This window comes from Ptychodera flava, chromosome 6, assembly GCF_041260155.1.
Source record: "Ptychodera flava strain L36383 chromosome 6, AS_Pfla_20210202, whole genome shotgun sequence".
Classification (NCBI taxonomy): Eukaryota; Metazoa; Hemichordata; class Enteropneusta; family Ptychoderidae; genus Ptychodera; species Ptychodera flava.
The window spans coordinates 7174886-7189801 of NC_091933.1; the positions used below are offsets into that span (position 1 = coordinate 7174886).

The 14916-nt window shown below is 39.8% G+C and overlaps 2 protein-coding genes across 2 annotated transcripts; one reads left to right on the top strand and one right to left on the bottom strand.

Annotated features, from left to right (window-relative positions):
- Positions 1-367: 367 nt before the first annotated feature.
- Positions 368-3922, top strand: LOC139134745 (ninjurin-2-like). The gene is made up of 2 exons (XM_070701765.1): positions 368-653; positions 2600-3922. Exons 1-2 carry the CDS (start codon positions 639-641, stop codon positions 3137-3139), a joined length of 555 nt encoding a protein of 184 aa, XP_070557866.1. The 5' UTR covers positions 368-638; the 3' UTR covers positions 3140-3922.
- A 1510-nt stretch (positions 3923-5432) lies between these two features.
- LOC139134711 (ninjurin-2-like) lies at positions 5433-9004 on the bottom strand. The gene is made up of 2 exons (XM_070701684.1): positions 6976-9004; positions 5433-6033 (listed from the first exon to the last, which is right to left on the bottom strand). Exons 1-2 carry the CDS (start codon positions 6979-6981, stop codon positions 5530-5532), a joined length of 510 nt encoding a protein of 169 aa, XP_070557785.1. The 5' UTR covers positions 6982-9004; the 3' UTR covers positions 5433-5529.
- Positions 9005-14916: the final 5912 nt, after the last annotated feature.

Sequence of the window (14916 nt, forward strand, 5' to 3'; positions counted from 1 at the left end):
TGGCCGTGCTCCTACAGGCGTGGGTGACGTGTACTCTTGCAAGCCGTGGTAGTTCTGGAACAATCTCAAAAATCAGAATGCATGCCGCGGTAGTTCTGGAACAATCTCAAAATCATCAGGACGTCGGTTCTTGGGTGACAGTTTTATAGAGGAAAGAATAATCTATGGTTTGTTTGCCCTGGCATGTAAATTGAATAAACGCTCCCTAGCGGTTGATTTTAAATATTCCCTTTCTCATCAGTATTGTTGATGATGAAGATGTCAAGCTTGCGCATGTCTACAAACACCTCTAATCTGTAAGATGTAGAGATATTACTAGCTTGCGTTCAATTTGCGACACAATAATGCCATTGACATGATCAGCAGCTGAACAATGAAAATGAATTCACATGACTAAAATACAACGATATCTACTTACACCTCGTGTCTACCATCATCTTTCCACGAAGGCTAAATTTACTTGTGGTCAACAGGCGTGCTTGTCAGCAGGCGTCCAGTAAACATTTTAATTAAGTGATATGATGCTATTGACTTCACTGTAATTGTTCGGTATATCATGTACCAATAAATTTGTCCTCGCCTTCGTGAATCTCAAACGCGTTTGGGAGCTTTGGAGTTCCAACTGTGACGTATTCACCATGGATGGTATTGAGGTAAGTGTTACGTATGCTTTTGGAGTTTCACAAGTTCTACAGGTTTTTTCCAAGTGTGTTTTGGTGCATGTCTTTGCGGTTGTTTAAATTATAAATCCCCGCGGTGCTACATGCATAGTGTATTTTTAATTTTGAAGCGATTAATTGACACACAGTCCTTACCTCCTGTGACTGACGCGACCCAAGAAAGGCGTATGGTGTTACATATTTGAGTAACCAATACCACAGCTTTACCAGGAGAAACCGTCGACATGTATAACAAACAATAGGTTAATAATTGAGAAATTAAGATCGTTTCAGTGCCCTTGTCCCACTTTCTGTTTTATGGCCATAGCCTTTTTATTATAACAGAATACATGGAAGTGTTAGAACACTAGTGTTTCATGATTACATTTATAACTATGATGTGATTTAATCGCAACAAACCCTATATCGATTGTTTTAAACAACTCCAGATTTAGATTGACTGTGTGATTTTTTTACAATATGATGGCATGTCAATGAAGCGTTCAACGATACTTTCCGTAGTAAATAAATGAATACAATTATGTAATCATCGGGCAACAAAGCAAGGCCTTTTGACCGCAATTTCATCTTACGATTTAACTCTTTACAATACATGCAGCAATACGTGTATATGCAATACCGTTTCAAATGAATGTCCCCTGCATAATTGTCCTTCCAGTCCAGGATATTTGTGTAAATAGCTGCCATGTCTGGGAGATAAAAAACAAATTATATCGATCAGGCGTGGGGTGTAATGTGAAAAAAGCAGGAAAATCTCTCCGGAATCGAACTAGCCATTGTACGCTATGGAATATATATTTTATTGTTTCCACATCTCAACATCGTGCTGAGTGTTGAGTTAACAGAGTAGATTTAGTAGACAGCGCCAACTTCATTTGTGCCAAACTAACAGGTTCGTGCGCGTGCGTATTTTCTGTGTCTGGTGTGTGAACTTGTGAGGGGACAGCCGTAGGCGAGAGTATGACCAGAAACCAATTCGAACAGATGATGATACACGATTTGGTGGTATTAGACAGATCGATAAATTGACGACAACGTAAAAAGAGATGTCGACTTAACATTTACAGGAAATTGCCAAACTGTGTAACAGTGGCATTCTGGGGCATTTCACTCAAAGCTCGTGCTTTTCTGGGCTCACATCACCACACATGGCACGAGCCATTCATGATATAGTGAAACAGAATGAAATAACATTAAATTCGTTTGATGCGTTTTGGAATATAATGAAAATGGTGCGTAATTCGCTATTTATTTTAGCGAAGCAGTAGCTCTTTTTAATAATTAATATTATGACATTCAATGTTAAGCCACTGCCGTAAATTATCAAGCGAGACATATAAGACTGAGTTACCATTTAGGAAGTACGCGCCTAGAAATTGAGATCGAAAAAAGGACTTAAAATTTTACTCAAACTTTCCAAGAAACTTTTCATCATTTCCTTTCGAAATCAAGAATAAAAATATCACTGCATGAAAACCCAATAATTCAGATAAATTCACATTAGTTAGTTGCCTGTATTATAGTATAATACACGTGAATTCACATGAATACAGGCTTGCTGTATACAAAGAATGGATTCTTGACTGTATTCATCTGTATATGCACTCTTCAGCTAAAATACAGGTAATAATCCATGTTAATACAATAAGTATTATAGGGTTTTTATGCAGTGTATGGGTTCACCATGAAACAATTTTGTGCTGGAGAAACCTAATCTTTACTAAATCTGATTTTCAACATGGCCGCCATCCGGATTTGTCTAACAACGTTAACTCTATGGAGAAAAATAAAATTTTTCGATTTTCACAAAATTTGATGGTCCGAATATCTGTCTCAAAGGCGCATTTCTACATTAGGTCTGATTCTTTCTTCCCACTGCTTTCTTAGGGGTTTACTAACTACCCTTTTACTTTCAACAGAGCAAACGTGAGATGGAATATCTCCTCGACGGGGTCAAGAAACAGTCACCGACCACTGTGACCGAATCTCCTGGAAAAGAGCTGGTCACGGAGACCCGTGAAACCACACCGTCCGGAGGAGAAGTCATCAGTACTGGTGCAGTACACAATGGACCGAAGAAGAACGTAGTCAGCGTCAATACCTACGCAACAAAAAAGACAATCTGCCAAGGTCTGTTGGATGTGTCTCTGCTAGCGTCCAACGCGGTCGTGTTGAGATTCGTAATCATCACCGATACCCCATACAGCACCGTGTACTACCTCCTGCTGTCCCTGCTAGGAATCTCAATCTGTCTTCAGTTTGTCGTTGCAGTGTTTCTGTTTTGTAAAATCACCCTCGATGTGGACAATGAGGACCAGAGGAAGAAGGCTGATTTCTATAACAACCTGGCCACATTCTTCATCATGTTGTTGACTTTCCTGAACGTATTCATATGCGTGTTCGCCATCAACTCCGAGTGCAAGTGCGATGTGTTGTGTGCTTCGCTCAATATCACTTAGGGTAGAATGCACATCGGGGACATGTCGACAGATATTCGGTCTCTCAAACTTTCACAATTCTCTTCTGATCTACCACTTGTTGAGGCTCATTTTAAAGGTCTTGTGCAATAAAAGTTTTTACCATCTTATTTTTTTCGAAAAATCGAACATTTTATTTTTCATCATAGAACTAACACAGGGGTGGCGGCCATTTTGAATTTCAGATATCAATAAAATTTAGGTTATTTGTTTCTCTTGTACCAAAATTTGTACTGTAACCCTGACTTTTATTCTTGATTCGGTGAGAGAAAAGTTTAAAATTTCATTCAGGAAAGTTTGAGAAAAAGTTTAAGTCAGTCAGTTTTGAGAAACATACTATACTACCTTAATTAGATCTTGGGACCGAGGGCTCTTTCTTTCTCTTTAATTTCTGAAAAATGAAACAACCTGCGAGTGCGAAATTGATATAGCGAGAAAAACCAGCAAAATGTGAGAAGTCTGTTCAATCATCATGGGTAAAACTTCAAATGTACTCGCTTCTGCTAAAGATATCGTTTATCTCAAAACTATATCAACACAGAAAGGAGAAGAGATATTTTCAAATGAAGGCCTAATCTGTGCTTGGGATTTGTAAGTCAATATATTTATTATGACACTGTCAGAAAATTATCAAGAATAACTGACCTACCAAGGGTAACGAACGGAAGGTTAACATGTGTATGTCTTATTTACATATCAATATTTATGACCGACATTGTAACAATGAGTTAAATACAGAAATTTGAACAAGTACAACAATATCATTCTTATTATTGTATTTTTTTCTAAGTCACTGCATGTAATTAACACAGCGCGACCAAGAAGAATTTTCTGGTTTCCCAATCGTGATCATGGAGAGAAAAGCACTTCTTAACGAGGGAAGGCATCCCAGGCCTTTATTACAAGCCTTGTGACTACTTTCTTCCAATGGTGTGAACGTCGGTCGATGTACACCCCTCCTTGCATGTGAGCCAGGTACGTTGAGCCACCAATGATTTAGTCGCATTGACGATGCTGAAACGACGTGTACGTGATGCATAGTGTGATCGTCACGGTGTGATTCGCACTCTAAAAACACACTCGTTCCTTGCATAGACGAGTACAAAACGAAACGCGCTTCGAGGATTAGATCGTATTTTGCCAAAAAAGAAGCTTACCCTTCGCTCACCGGGTCTATTCCTCCGATAGTGAGTCCAGTACCCTAACGGCTGTCCCATATGGTGCCTTATTGAAACAGTATCAGCAGAGATAACATGTAAACTAGTCTATAACACAGTAATGTTTTTTTTATGCTGGGAAAAGAAAGGAAACGCAGTTTTAATCAGCATAAGATGGATGGAGAACTAAGCTATGTTTTGTGTATTTCTTAGTCTATTGACATCAGTGATGGTAATAAAAAGCCTTCCTGCATGCATCGGCAACACCCATCCGCAGCATTACGAATCAATGAGAAACCTTAGAGAAAAGAAGGCGTACGCTGACCCAAATTTCACTGTGAATGAGGAATAGATCATCTCACCTTTGGACATTGGCAAGTGGTAGTAGTGAGGATATGCAAATTTTGTGCGCCTTCAAAAATTGATGAACAATACATATGAAATGAACGGAATGAGTGCATTGTTTTCGTTGAATTTTGACACCCTCCCGGTTGCGAAATAGAATTTTTTCTACAAAAGCAGTCTAATATTTTTCAAAATGCTTTCCTCCGAACATGCTTTTCATGTGAAGCTCCCCCTGTTAGACCTAATTATGGTCAGTCCCTATAATGCATAATGTATATGATACATATGGCTACAATCGATTTTTGTGTAACAAATAAGGTATTTACAAGGTATTTGTGAGACGGACCCTTCTGATTTTTAAATCTTTCTTTGAGAGGTAAGAGTGGAGATTTTTGATTTATTTTCCTGTGGGGATTTGAAATAAAAAAAGCTTGTTTGATAAGCAACACATGCTCATTTCCTCGATTCGGATGAGATTATTTCCTTTCAGAATATTTCGCAAAAAAAAATCAGCGGGTGTGAGGCGCGTTTTTTGAACAAATTTAAAAAATTGCGACCAGCAAAGCTTTAATAGTAAATCCCTAATTGAGACCTAATAATGAGTTTTTGACACTACTACGCTATATTATGGGTTGTAAATGTTTCTGTTGGTCAGGATAGTGCGTCGAATTCTATGAAGCACAAAACACATGTTATTCGAAATTGCAAAACTTGTGTATGATTACTGTAACTTTGCGAATGATTCAACTCGCACAGAAGGAAAAAAAATCACAATACTTAAATTCACACAGTCCTTGCTTATTGCCTAAATGAGCTGTTTTGCGATTGGCAGCCCGAGGAGGCACGTCGTTTCTGTGGAAATTCTAGACTTCATCCCGAGTCAGATTTTAACTTTACATCGACACCGATGAATGCAGATATTGTCACATTGATGATAACGATGGCAAATGCCAACAAAGCTCCACCCTTCGTCAGTTTATGCTCTTCCTCCTTCTCTTCGTCGTCGTTCATGTTTTTACGGAGAGACAAGAACAGTAAGGCACCCGCTACGGTCTGGAGGATAAGCGAGGTTACCAGGAGCGTCATCAGCCAATAGAAGAAGTCTGCTGCCATTCCCTCTAGCAGCAAGTCACGTACCGTCGAGCAGTTCCGAGAGAATAATGACAAATTCGTCATGGCTATAGCTGCGGTCTTGCTCACGGCGAAACTTTGTACGTTGAACCGATCCGGTTCTTTCTCCTTGCTGCTTTTAATCCATGACGTAATGAAGTTAGTTTTACTTGAGTCGTTTTCCTGTCCGTCTGCTGCCTCTTCCTGAGTGGAACTCTGGGGGCGTCTTCTCTGTTCTGCGTGTTCAGCTGAGTCAATCTCGTTCTATACGAATAGAAAATATATTCCGCATGGAGTGGCGGTATATGAACAAATGGAGATATCCGGAAATACTCCAGTGGGTCATCTCAGACTGCCATGGTAGAGGCGAAAGCTTCGTTTGTTGCTTGTGTTTGTGGCTGCATGTCCATGCATGTCTACTCATACGTTTCTCTGTCCGTCTATCTGTCTGTCTGATGTATGGGATTGTTTGTGAAGCAGAATCTTTTGGGTTCAAGTGATGGAGACAGAGGCGGCGGCTCTATTTCTGCAAACTTTATTACTACAGCTACGATGGACTACTGCTACAATAATAGAATGTATCAGTAGGTATTCACATATCGGTGCCTTTGCATGGAAGAAAAGTTAAAATGCAGAAGAATAGAGTATTTGCATTGTGCTTCTCTACATATGTCTGACCTGTCTTTCATCTAGTTTGATCTGAGTAGCTAGGTCTTATCCTGTACGTTAAACAGCTTTCTCTGGGTCAGCGCTACATTCAGTCTTAATTTCTTGACGAAAGCTAGGAAAGAATAGTTCATATCCTTATTGTCTTTAAAAAACCCGTCTGCTACATTTTGACAACATGAAAACGTCCTCAACTGTTATAATCGAAAAGAAGTCTGCAAACTATCGGCTAAATGAATTATGATTTGTTCACTTTATGTTGATAAAACGATTGTGAAAATAGACACATTTTTCACTCTCTTCTCTCTTGTCAATACTGAGTGAAAAGCTAGCAGGGTGATAGAACCAAAAACCAACAAAAACCCGCTTTTTCCCATCAACTCATACATGTATAGGCGATAAAGAATTATTAGGCTAAAACGTTCAATTTAAGTATGGAGCCATTCAAACTTGACTTTCTCACCATAAACGTTGGTTCTAGAAATCAGTTTGCTGGGTGACTTGAACAGCTTTTAAACAGAAAGAAGAAAATGTACTTACGTCCATCTTCACGACAGAGTTACTCGTCAGGTCAGAGTGACGCAGTGCGTAAAACGTTCTCTTCTCTACAGCCGTCTATTATACATTATAACCGTGCATCGATGAAGCCAACGTATGTATCCATTATCCGTGGGTCTCTTGTAATACTGCGTAGATACCCGGATATTTCAAAAAAATTGCATAAAGAATCTGGGCTGCTTTTATTTACGGTAATCAAATTTAGCAACACTCATCCCGCATTATCTCCAATGTGTAATGAAAAAAAATGAATGAGAGCAATAAAAGACCGTTGCTATACTTAAACTGTAAACAGTGGTTTAATGGTCAGGGGTACCTAAGAAAGTGTAGCTTTTGAATGAAAACGATAGCTTTGACACCGTGCAGGATAGCTTGGGTAGGGAAACGATAGTTGATGGAATGGAATCCGTAAGTTTGGTCATCTAAAACGATAGCTTTGAACATATTTTGATGTTAATGGCGTAAAACAAGATGGCTGACAGCAAAAGCAATGGTAGCGGCGGTAAGTATTTTACCCGTTTTCTCAACAAAATCACCAAATTCTGTTGTGTAAGATGCCGCGTTCAGTGAGGTTCAGACTCGATTACACTTCTGTAAAGTTTCTGCGCCCATTTTATAAAACTTGCAGAGAAATCACCGTTACCGTTTTCGAAGTGAACAGGCTATCAGGACGTCCTATGCTGCACGGTGTCAAAGCTATCGTTTCCATTCAAAAGCTACATTTTCTTAGGTACTCCTGATGGTATCTTTTTCGCCACTGTCAAATATCCGATTTAATAAACACGAGCCTTTAACTTGAAAAATCTAGCCTACCAGAGAACAACGAAAGCCTACATTAAACAAATAAACAAGCAATAAATAAATGAATAGATAAATAAATAATTCAACTGAGCTCATGTATAAATGAGTAAATAAACAAACACATGAGTTGAATTAACTGCCTATGTACATCATGTCTCCTCCCATTTGCACGATTTGCACGATTCGTTGGATTTTAAGACAGCACGGCTGTCCACAACGTTATATCTTTATATCCTTCAATACGCAGTTCTAGTGGCGCTGAAGTATCGTTATCGTCCATGTCACGTCAACCTCGTTTAAAGTGAAATCGGGGGTAAATCAGTTCACCGTGAGAATACTTGGACTTACACATATGTATTATTATCAACCACAAAGAAGCCGGCGATGCAGGGCCGTATGGCTGAATGCACGACGTCATGTTGTATTTTTCATTAATTCGTGACACTTTTGCCATCATTGTATTATTTTTTCGTTTTGGTATTTCATCACTTATGTTTGAGGAACTTCATTCTTTGATAACTACTATTTAATATCAACAAACAAGTTTTCATCATTTACATCTTGCCTGACGACGTCTACTGAAACGGGCTGTAGGGTAAATCACCTTATCACATGCACAGGGCAAGTTTGTCGTCTCCGAACAAAAAATACGGGATTTATTCTCTGGTCGTTCTACGTCACGACAACCTGCGTCTATGTCATCAATTTTGGTGCGTCGGACCTTTTTTTGTCGATCTTCGGTGTGCTCGTAAATATGTAAACAAACAACATGGTGGCCGATGTTTCTCCCACGATCAAAAGTCATGTAATGAAATCGATATGTTCACAGACTACGACATTACTAATCCGAACAATGTAAACACAAGAGTGTACCGCCTGTATATTCCGAAGGAATTACGTGAATAATTTGCGGAAACAACGAACTCGAAGCTGGTCGCGTATACCGTGGGTTCCGTACGCATTGCAAACAGGGTCAGGCGCGACGTTTACAGTGTTCGCGCCGTCGAGATTCAGTCGATATTTGTTCCCGAAAAATAGCGTATCTTCGTCTATGATAAATTTCTAGGACTATGCTATCTTTGAAATAGAGTATAACTTTCACCGAGAGCTGTCATTTGCTCCACACATGAACGAACGTGAGCGCAATGCACACGACGGACGACTGGAAATGATTGACAACTTGTGCACGGCGTACTGATATTTATTCCTAAAGTAGTTCAAAGTTTAAACGCGGAATCGTCATAGAAAACTTATTTTATTTTGCAAAAAATAACGAATTATTGGCTTGTGCATGTGATAAGTATATTATTCCCTAACATTTTTCTTCATTCAGCTCGAAAAATACTCGTGACGTAATGACCGTGTCACCACTCGTCTCCGACTCGTGGTGACATGGTCATTACGTCACTCGTATTTTCCTTCGCTGAACGAAGAAAAATATTAGGGAATAATATCTAATAGTTCCACGCCTATAGCAATATATGCCCTGCGGAATCGTATTGAGCACGATACATTGTCTAAATTAACATCAGACCATGGAAAAGACTCCCTATCTACTGTCTAAGATTACACACACAGAGATGGAAATTTCGATCACGTGCATTAAACATATATTTTCTCAGGTAAAACCAGGCATATCATCTAAAAAGCGGCAATAATGACGTTCACAACCGATATAAGGAAAGTCAATAATGCTGCTCGTTTGGTCCACTTATGCGCTGAGTCTCTCTGATTTTCATCATCCAGGTTCACTCGTAAGACCAAAAACATGATGATACCACTTAGAACCTGCAGGAGGATGGATACGATGGCGAGAGACATCAGTAGGGAGAAGAAGGCAGCTTCTTCGCCACTCAGAACCAGCGATTGTATCAGCGTGCAGTTTCGCGTCAGGAGAGCGAAGTCGATGAGGCCGTGAGAGCTCGTTTTCGAGTTGCGATACCCGCTCAAGTTGAACTTCCTCCGTTCCGTTCGTCCTTCCTCTGTAGCCGTCAACGACGACTCGGTTTGTGCGACCAGGGGCGTGATTTCCGTAGGTGTTTCGTTCTGATTATTGTCTTTCTTTTTATCCACCGTCGTTTGCGTTGAATCTTGGCTCTGGTATAGATCAGTATGTAACAGAGAATAGTAATTTTCTATGATTATGAACGGATTTGAAATCTATCTACAGTGCAGCAAATTAGCATATAGTTCTCATATTTGTGTCATCCTTCATGTCCATCGAGTAAGACCTTCAAAATATGTATTCTCGATATTAACACTGCTATCAATTATCAATCTCGAGAAGTCTCGTTTAAGTTTTAGAAAAAAACCCTCCGTCATTTAAGTGTGCAGAGTAAAACAGTAATGTTGAACCGACAAATATATTTCTCCAAGCGAAAAACAAACTTACCGCCATTCTATCATACCCTTGAATAGTCTCGTGTTGCTGTCACAAGTCTGGTCAACAAGTGATAATTTATCTGGTGTAATCTCTTTGGAACCGTTCCTAAATCCATCCATATGCGTCCTGCAAGCTTATTGCCGACACGATGACTTATTATTTCAAGCGCCAGACAAAAAGCCGATATTTTTAAACCGATGTACAGTATAGTGGTTGAGCACTGACTATTCTACATGTTTTTTTTGTTGTTTCCATATTAAACTGAATCTGTTTTCAATACGTGTCTTTCCTCGGTACCAGCATGAGTCGGTAAATATACGTCATTCGACGAACGAGGGCGTACTCATTTAGTACTCCCAGTAGAGCTGAGCAGCCAAAGTCGTTCACTGGGCGCTGCTCACTGTATGGGTTACGTGTCTCAAAAGTAGCCCTGCGTAAGATGCTGTGTGTTCTCGGTGCATCTAGGGCCTGAGCTCCCACCACCGCCGTGCTGACTAGACTGTGCTGACGGACTGTGGTGATACTATATAGGCGGAATAAACGGCGACCGCGGTTCCGATATGGATTGCGCACGAAAAACTACCTTTTCTTACTACTTTTGGCCGTAATCCAATGTATGCCTACCCAAGTCACTCAATCGCTTACTCACAGATTGCAAAAAAAAAAATGATATAAATCAGAGAGGTCGGCCAGTTGCGAGCTCGGCCAGTGCCCGCGCCGACCAACTCGGCCAGTGGGAGAGGTCGGCCACTTACATATGATCATGTGATGATTGCGTACTTTTTATCTTCACAGTCAACAGATCCTTCTATACGCATGCCAATTTTAGTTTTTTGATATTATTTTGTTGAACATTCAAAAAACAATGAGAAGACATTCCACTCTGAAAAACACGTCGGCCTCGGCGTTCCTGCCGATCGCGAGTAGGGCGCGGGCGTACGATCGAGAGGTACAAATTGGCAGTAACAATGACTTAATCGCTGGATGAATAACGTTTTATATGTTATGGTTTGACGGTAGTAAATTGTAATTTTACACATTAAGATGTACCACACTGTTCGGCCGATGTCATCTTGTAGTCAGCGTTGCTGAAGCAAAAGGTAACTTCATCGTCAGCATCGTGGAAGGAAGTTTGCAAACACCACGCTCATGAATGACATTGACATTGCTTTCACATAACTTTGGCGAGACCTAGGTAATATATATACACTGCACTCGGCCAGTTGAAGCATGGTTATATGATGAGACTATAGTCTCATCATATAACCATGCTTCTACTGGCCGAGTTCGCCTACTGGCTGACTTCTCTAGCTGGCCGAGCTCGCAACTCGCAGAGCTCTCCGGGGCCGAGCTCGCAACTCAGTGGCCGACCTCTCTTCTATTCAAAAATTTGCTCTCGTCCCAAACCGTTTGTAATAGTTTACCAGCGATTCACGGTCGGCCAGGTGTCCAGGAACCGGCCATGTCTTACAAGAACGTATCTAATGGCGTTATTTAATGAGTTACTCGGCCGAAAGTAGTTAGAAAGGTAGCTTTTCATGCGCGGTCCAAATCAGGACCGATAACTCGCCGTGCTGTAACGGGAGACCATATTACGCCGCGAACACAGAGTATCGTACGCCGGGCTGGTCTCAAAGTCTGTCCGCATGATTTCCGTTTGCACTGTTATTAATAAAAGGCATGTTTCAACATTAAAATTACAGAAAGGCGATTTTAAAATTCGCCTTGCGCCTTTGTTTCGTGCGTCTTCTTCGTGCATATGTATACTGCGAGTCATACCTATTGTTCTCTGTAAGGTGCCTTCTGATAGGTCGGCTGTTTTGGCCAGAGCGCGAGATTTGAACGCGACCTTCTATGGGAGTTTGTCAGATGTTGTAAGAGGCGACAGCGAGAGAACACCGCGTACTCATAAGAAGACGTCGCCGTACTCTACATCTGATTTTAATCAGATTGCATGAAGTCACGACTTTGTACAATTTTTGAATATCGGATATTTACCATCTAGTATCGAAAAGTAAGCTTGACATATCGACGATTTAGAGACTCTAATACCGATACTAGACGATACTAGAACAACTTGCCTGTCACGGTGCCTCTTGGCCCGCCGGGTCTATGAAATCGCCGATATTTACCCGATATTTATAGGCGATTTGGGGACTCTAATGTCGATACTAGACGATACCAAAATAAATTGCTTTGTGTCTATGGTATCGCCGATATTTACCAGCGATTCCAGGACTCTATTATCGTTATTAGAATATAGAATGACTTGCCTTGTACTTCGGCACGCCAGTCCTGTGAATTCGCCGATATTTAGCCGATAATTTATCGGCCATTTTAGGACTCTAATATCGATACTAGACGATACTAGAATGACTTGCCTTGTGCCTCGGCACGCCAGGTCTGTGAAAATCACTGATATTTACCCGATATTTATCGGCGATTTGGGGACTCTAATGCACGTCAATTTGTTTCACGGTATGATCCAATATGGCCGCATGGCGGACATTTTGTTACAATTTTTTCATGTCCTTAGCCATAACGCGTCTCAACCAATTTTATTCAAAGTTGGTACAAGGACATGACTCTGTCCGGAACCATAACTCAGACATGTGTCAACCGATTTTATTCAAAGTTGGTTCAAGGACATTGACTTATGTTATACATATACACATAAATTTTTCTCATGACATGTAGCAGTATCATGTCAATTATTGAATTTTCGTAATTAGGCTGATATGTCAAGAAATACTATATCACATTTCATTAAACTTGGTACAGATGTTAAGCTCACATTGCTTTAACAGTGAAAAAACATTTATCACTGCCATGTTAATTAATTTGTAATTGAATATGTAATGAACTCTCCGAATTAGAGTGACATATCCAAATATACTGCGTCAAATTTAATGAAACTTGGTACAGATGTTGATCTCATAGTGTTGTAAATACAATTCAATGACACTTAGCAGTTTTATTTAAATCAATTGCTAATTTGCATTTACATGATGAATTTTTGTTTTCAGGGTGAGTGCCCGGAAGCACTGCATCAGACTTTATCAAATATGGTACCGGTCATAATCTGTCAGTGTTAGGGTACCATGCAAAAATGTTTTGCAACATCCTGTCGATTAAATACTAATATTGACTCATTTAATAAGCTCTTGTAATTAGGATGGCGGCCTACATTCAATTTGGTTTTATGTTTTCATCACCATGGAACTCATTCTCGGCCATTAGGGAGCCCCGTCTGTTTGGCAGTATTTTTAATCACAGACCTAATAAATGAATAGGACTCTATCCTCTCTGAGGACTTGTAATTAAAGTACCCATTAACAAGTGGGGACTGTGTCATCAACGATGAGTTCTTCCAACATAGCACAGATCCGTGATGGAGGGACTCTACACACGGTACAGACTGCATGTCTAGGGGCACATCAAAATATGATCCTGTCACGCATTTGCGTACGTATTCTCGCTTTAGTACAGCCTACGGCAGAAGTTCAACAGCAATACAACACTTTGCAGATGCTAAGAATTTGACCCGTCGACTGACGGGATAATGTGGATTTTGATACATCATATTCTTAATATGTATTGGATTATTTTTCGGTGATAAATTTGTCGATTTTGAGCGATGACTCAGCTGTTTACAGCTTGTTACAAGCTAGCAAACGTTAGAAGCAGACGACAGTGAACGCTCTCGTTTTCCCCAGTTGAAAAAAAAAACTAAACAGACAAACTGTCACAATCATCGCTATCACAATCTTTGATGTTTTCGCCATATATTACCTTTGCCGCATTTTTTAATAAATTCATTTGTGCTCACTCAATTCTTATCTGCACGAGAATGCTTACAAACAGCTTCAGTAGAAAAAAAAATGCCGACCGTATACCCTTACTTCTGACGTCAGAAGTAGGGGTATACGGAAATCCTGTAAACGGTATACCTATAGTGTGACGTCATATTATAGGGATAACTGGATCTATGTATGTGATATATATATATAGTATATATATATATATTATATATATATATTATATATATATATATATCTCTATCCACTATTCATATATAATATATAATATACATACAACACACACACACACACACACACACACAACACACACATATATATATATATATATATATATATATATAATTATATATGATCTCAGGGTATTTTTCTCTGTTTGACGTCATCGTATTCGAGTGTTTTTCTCGGAGCCGTACAACTTCGACCCGAAGCTGCGAAAAAAACGAGTATACGATGACGTCAAACAGAAAAAAATTCTATGGGATTATATATTTATCACATGAACAGTCGACTTATTTTTCTTGGATGTGGATGGATCAAAATTATTGTAACAAATTGCATGGTTTTTATTGCGATTTTGTGTTTTCCTTACGCGGATTACTTTCATTTATTGAGTAAAGCGGCCCGTCACCCAGGAGATGTGCGAATGTTACAGGCATACTTTCACTCATAAATCCGATTAAGCTGAACTTTTGATACATGAAATGGTATCTCCACCAATCAGACATACGGATTCGGTCACGTGCGCATGTCAATCATTGTCTCGCGCTGGAACGATGCCAAGGCAAGTCTACCATCGGCGGACATGACTTTCACCGCGCTAGCGACGGATAACCATAGTATTTTGAGTTATTTAGAATATTTACAATTATATTTATGAAACTGATGCAACAACACGATCGAAACAGTAGTTACCATTCT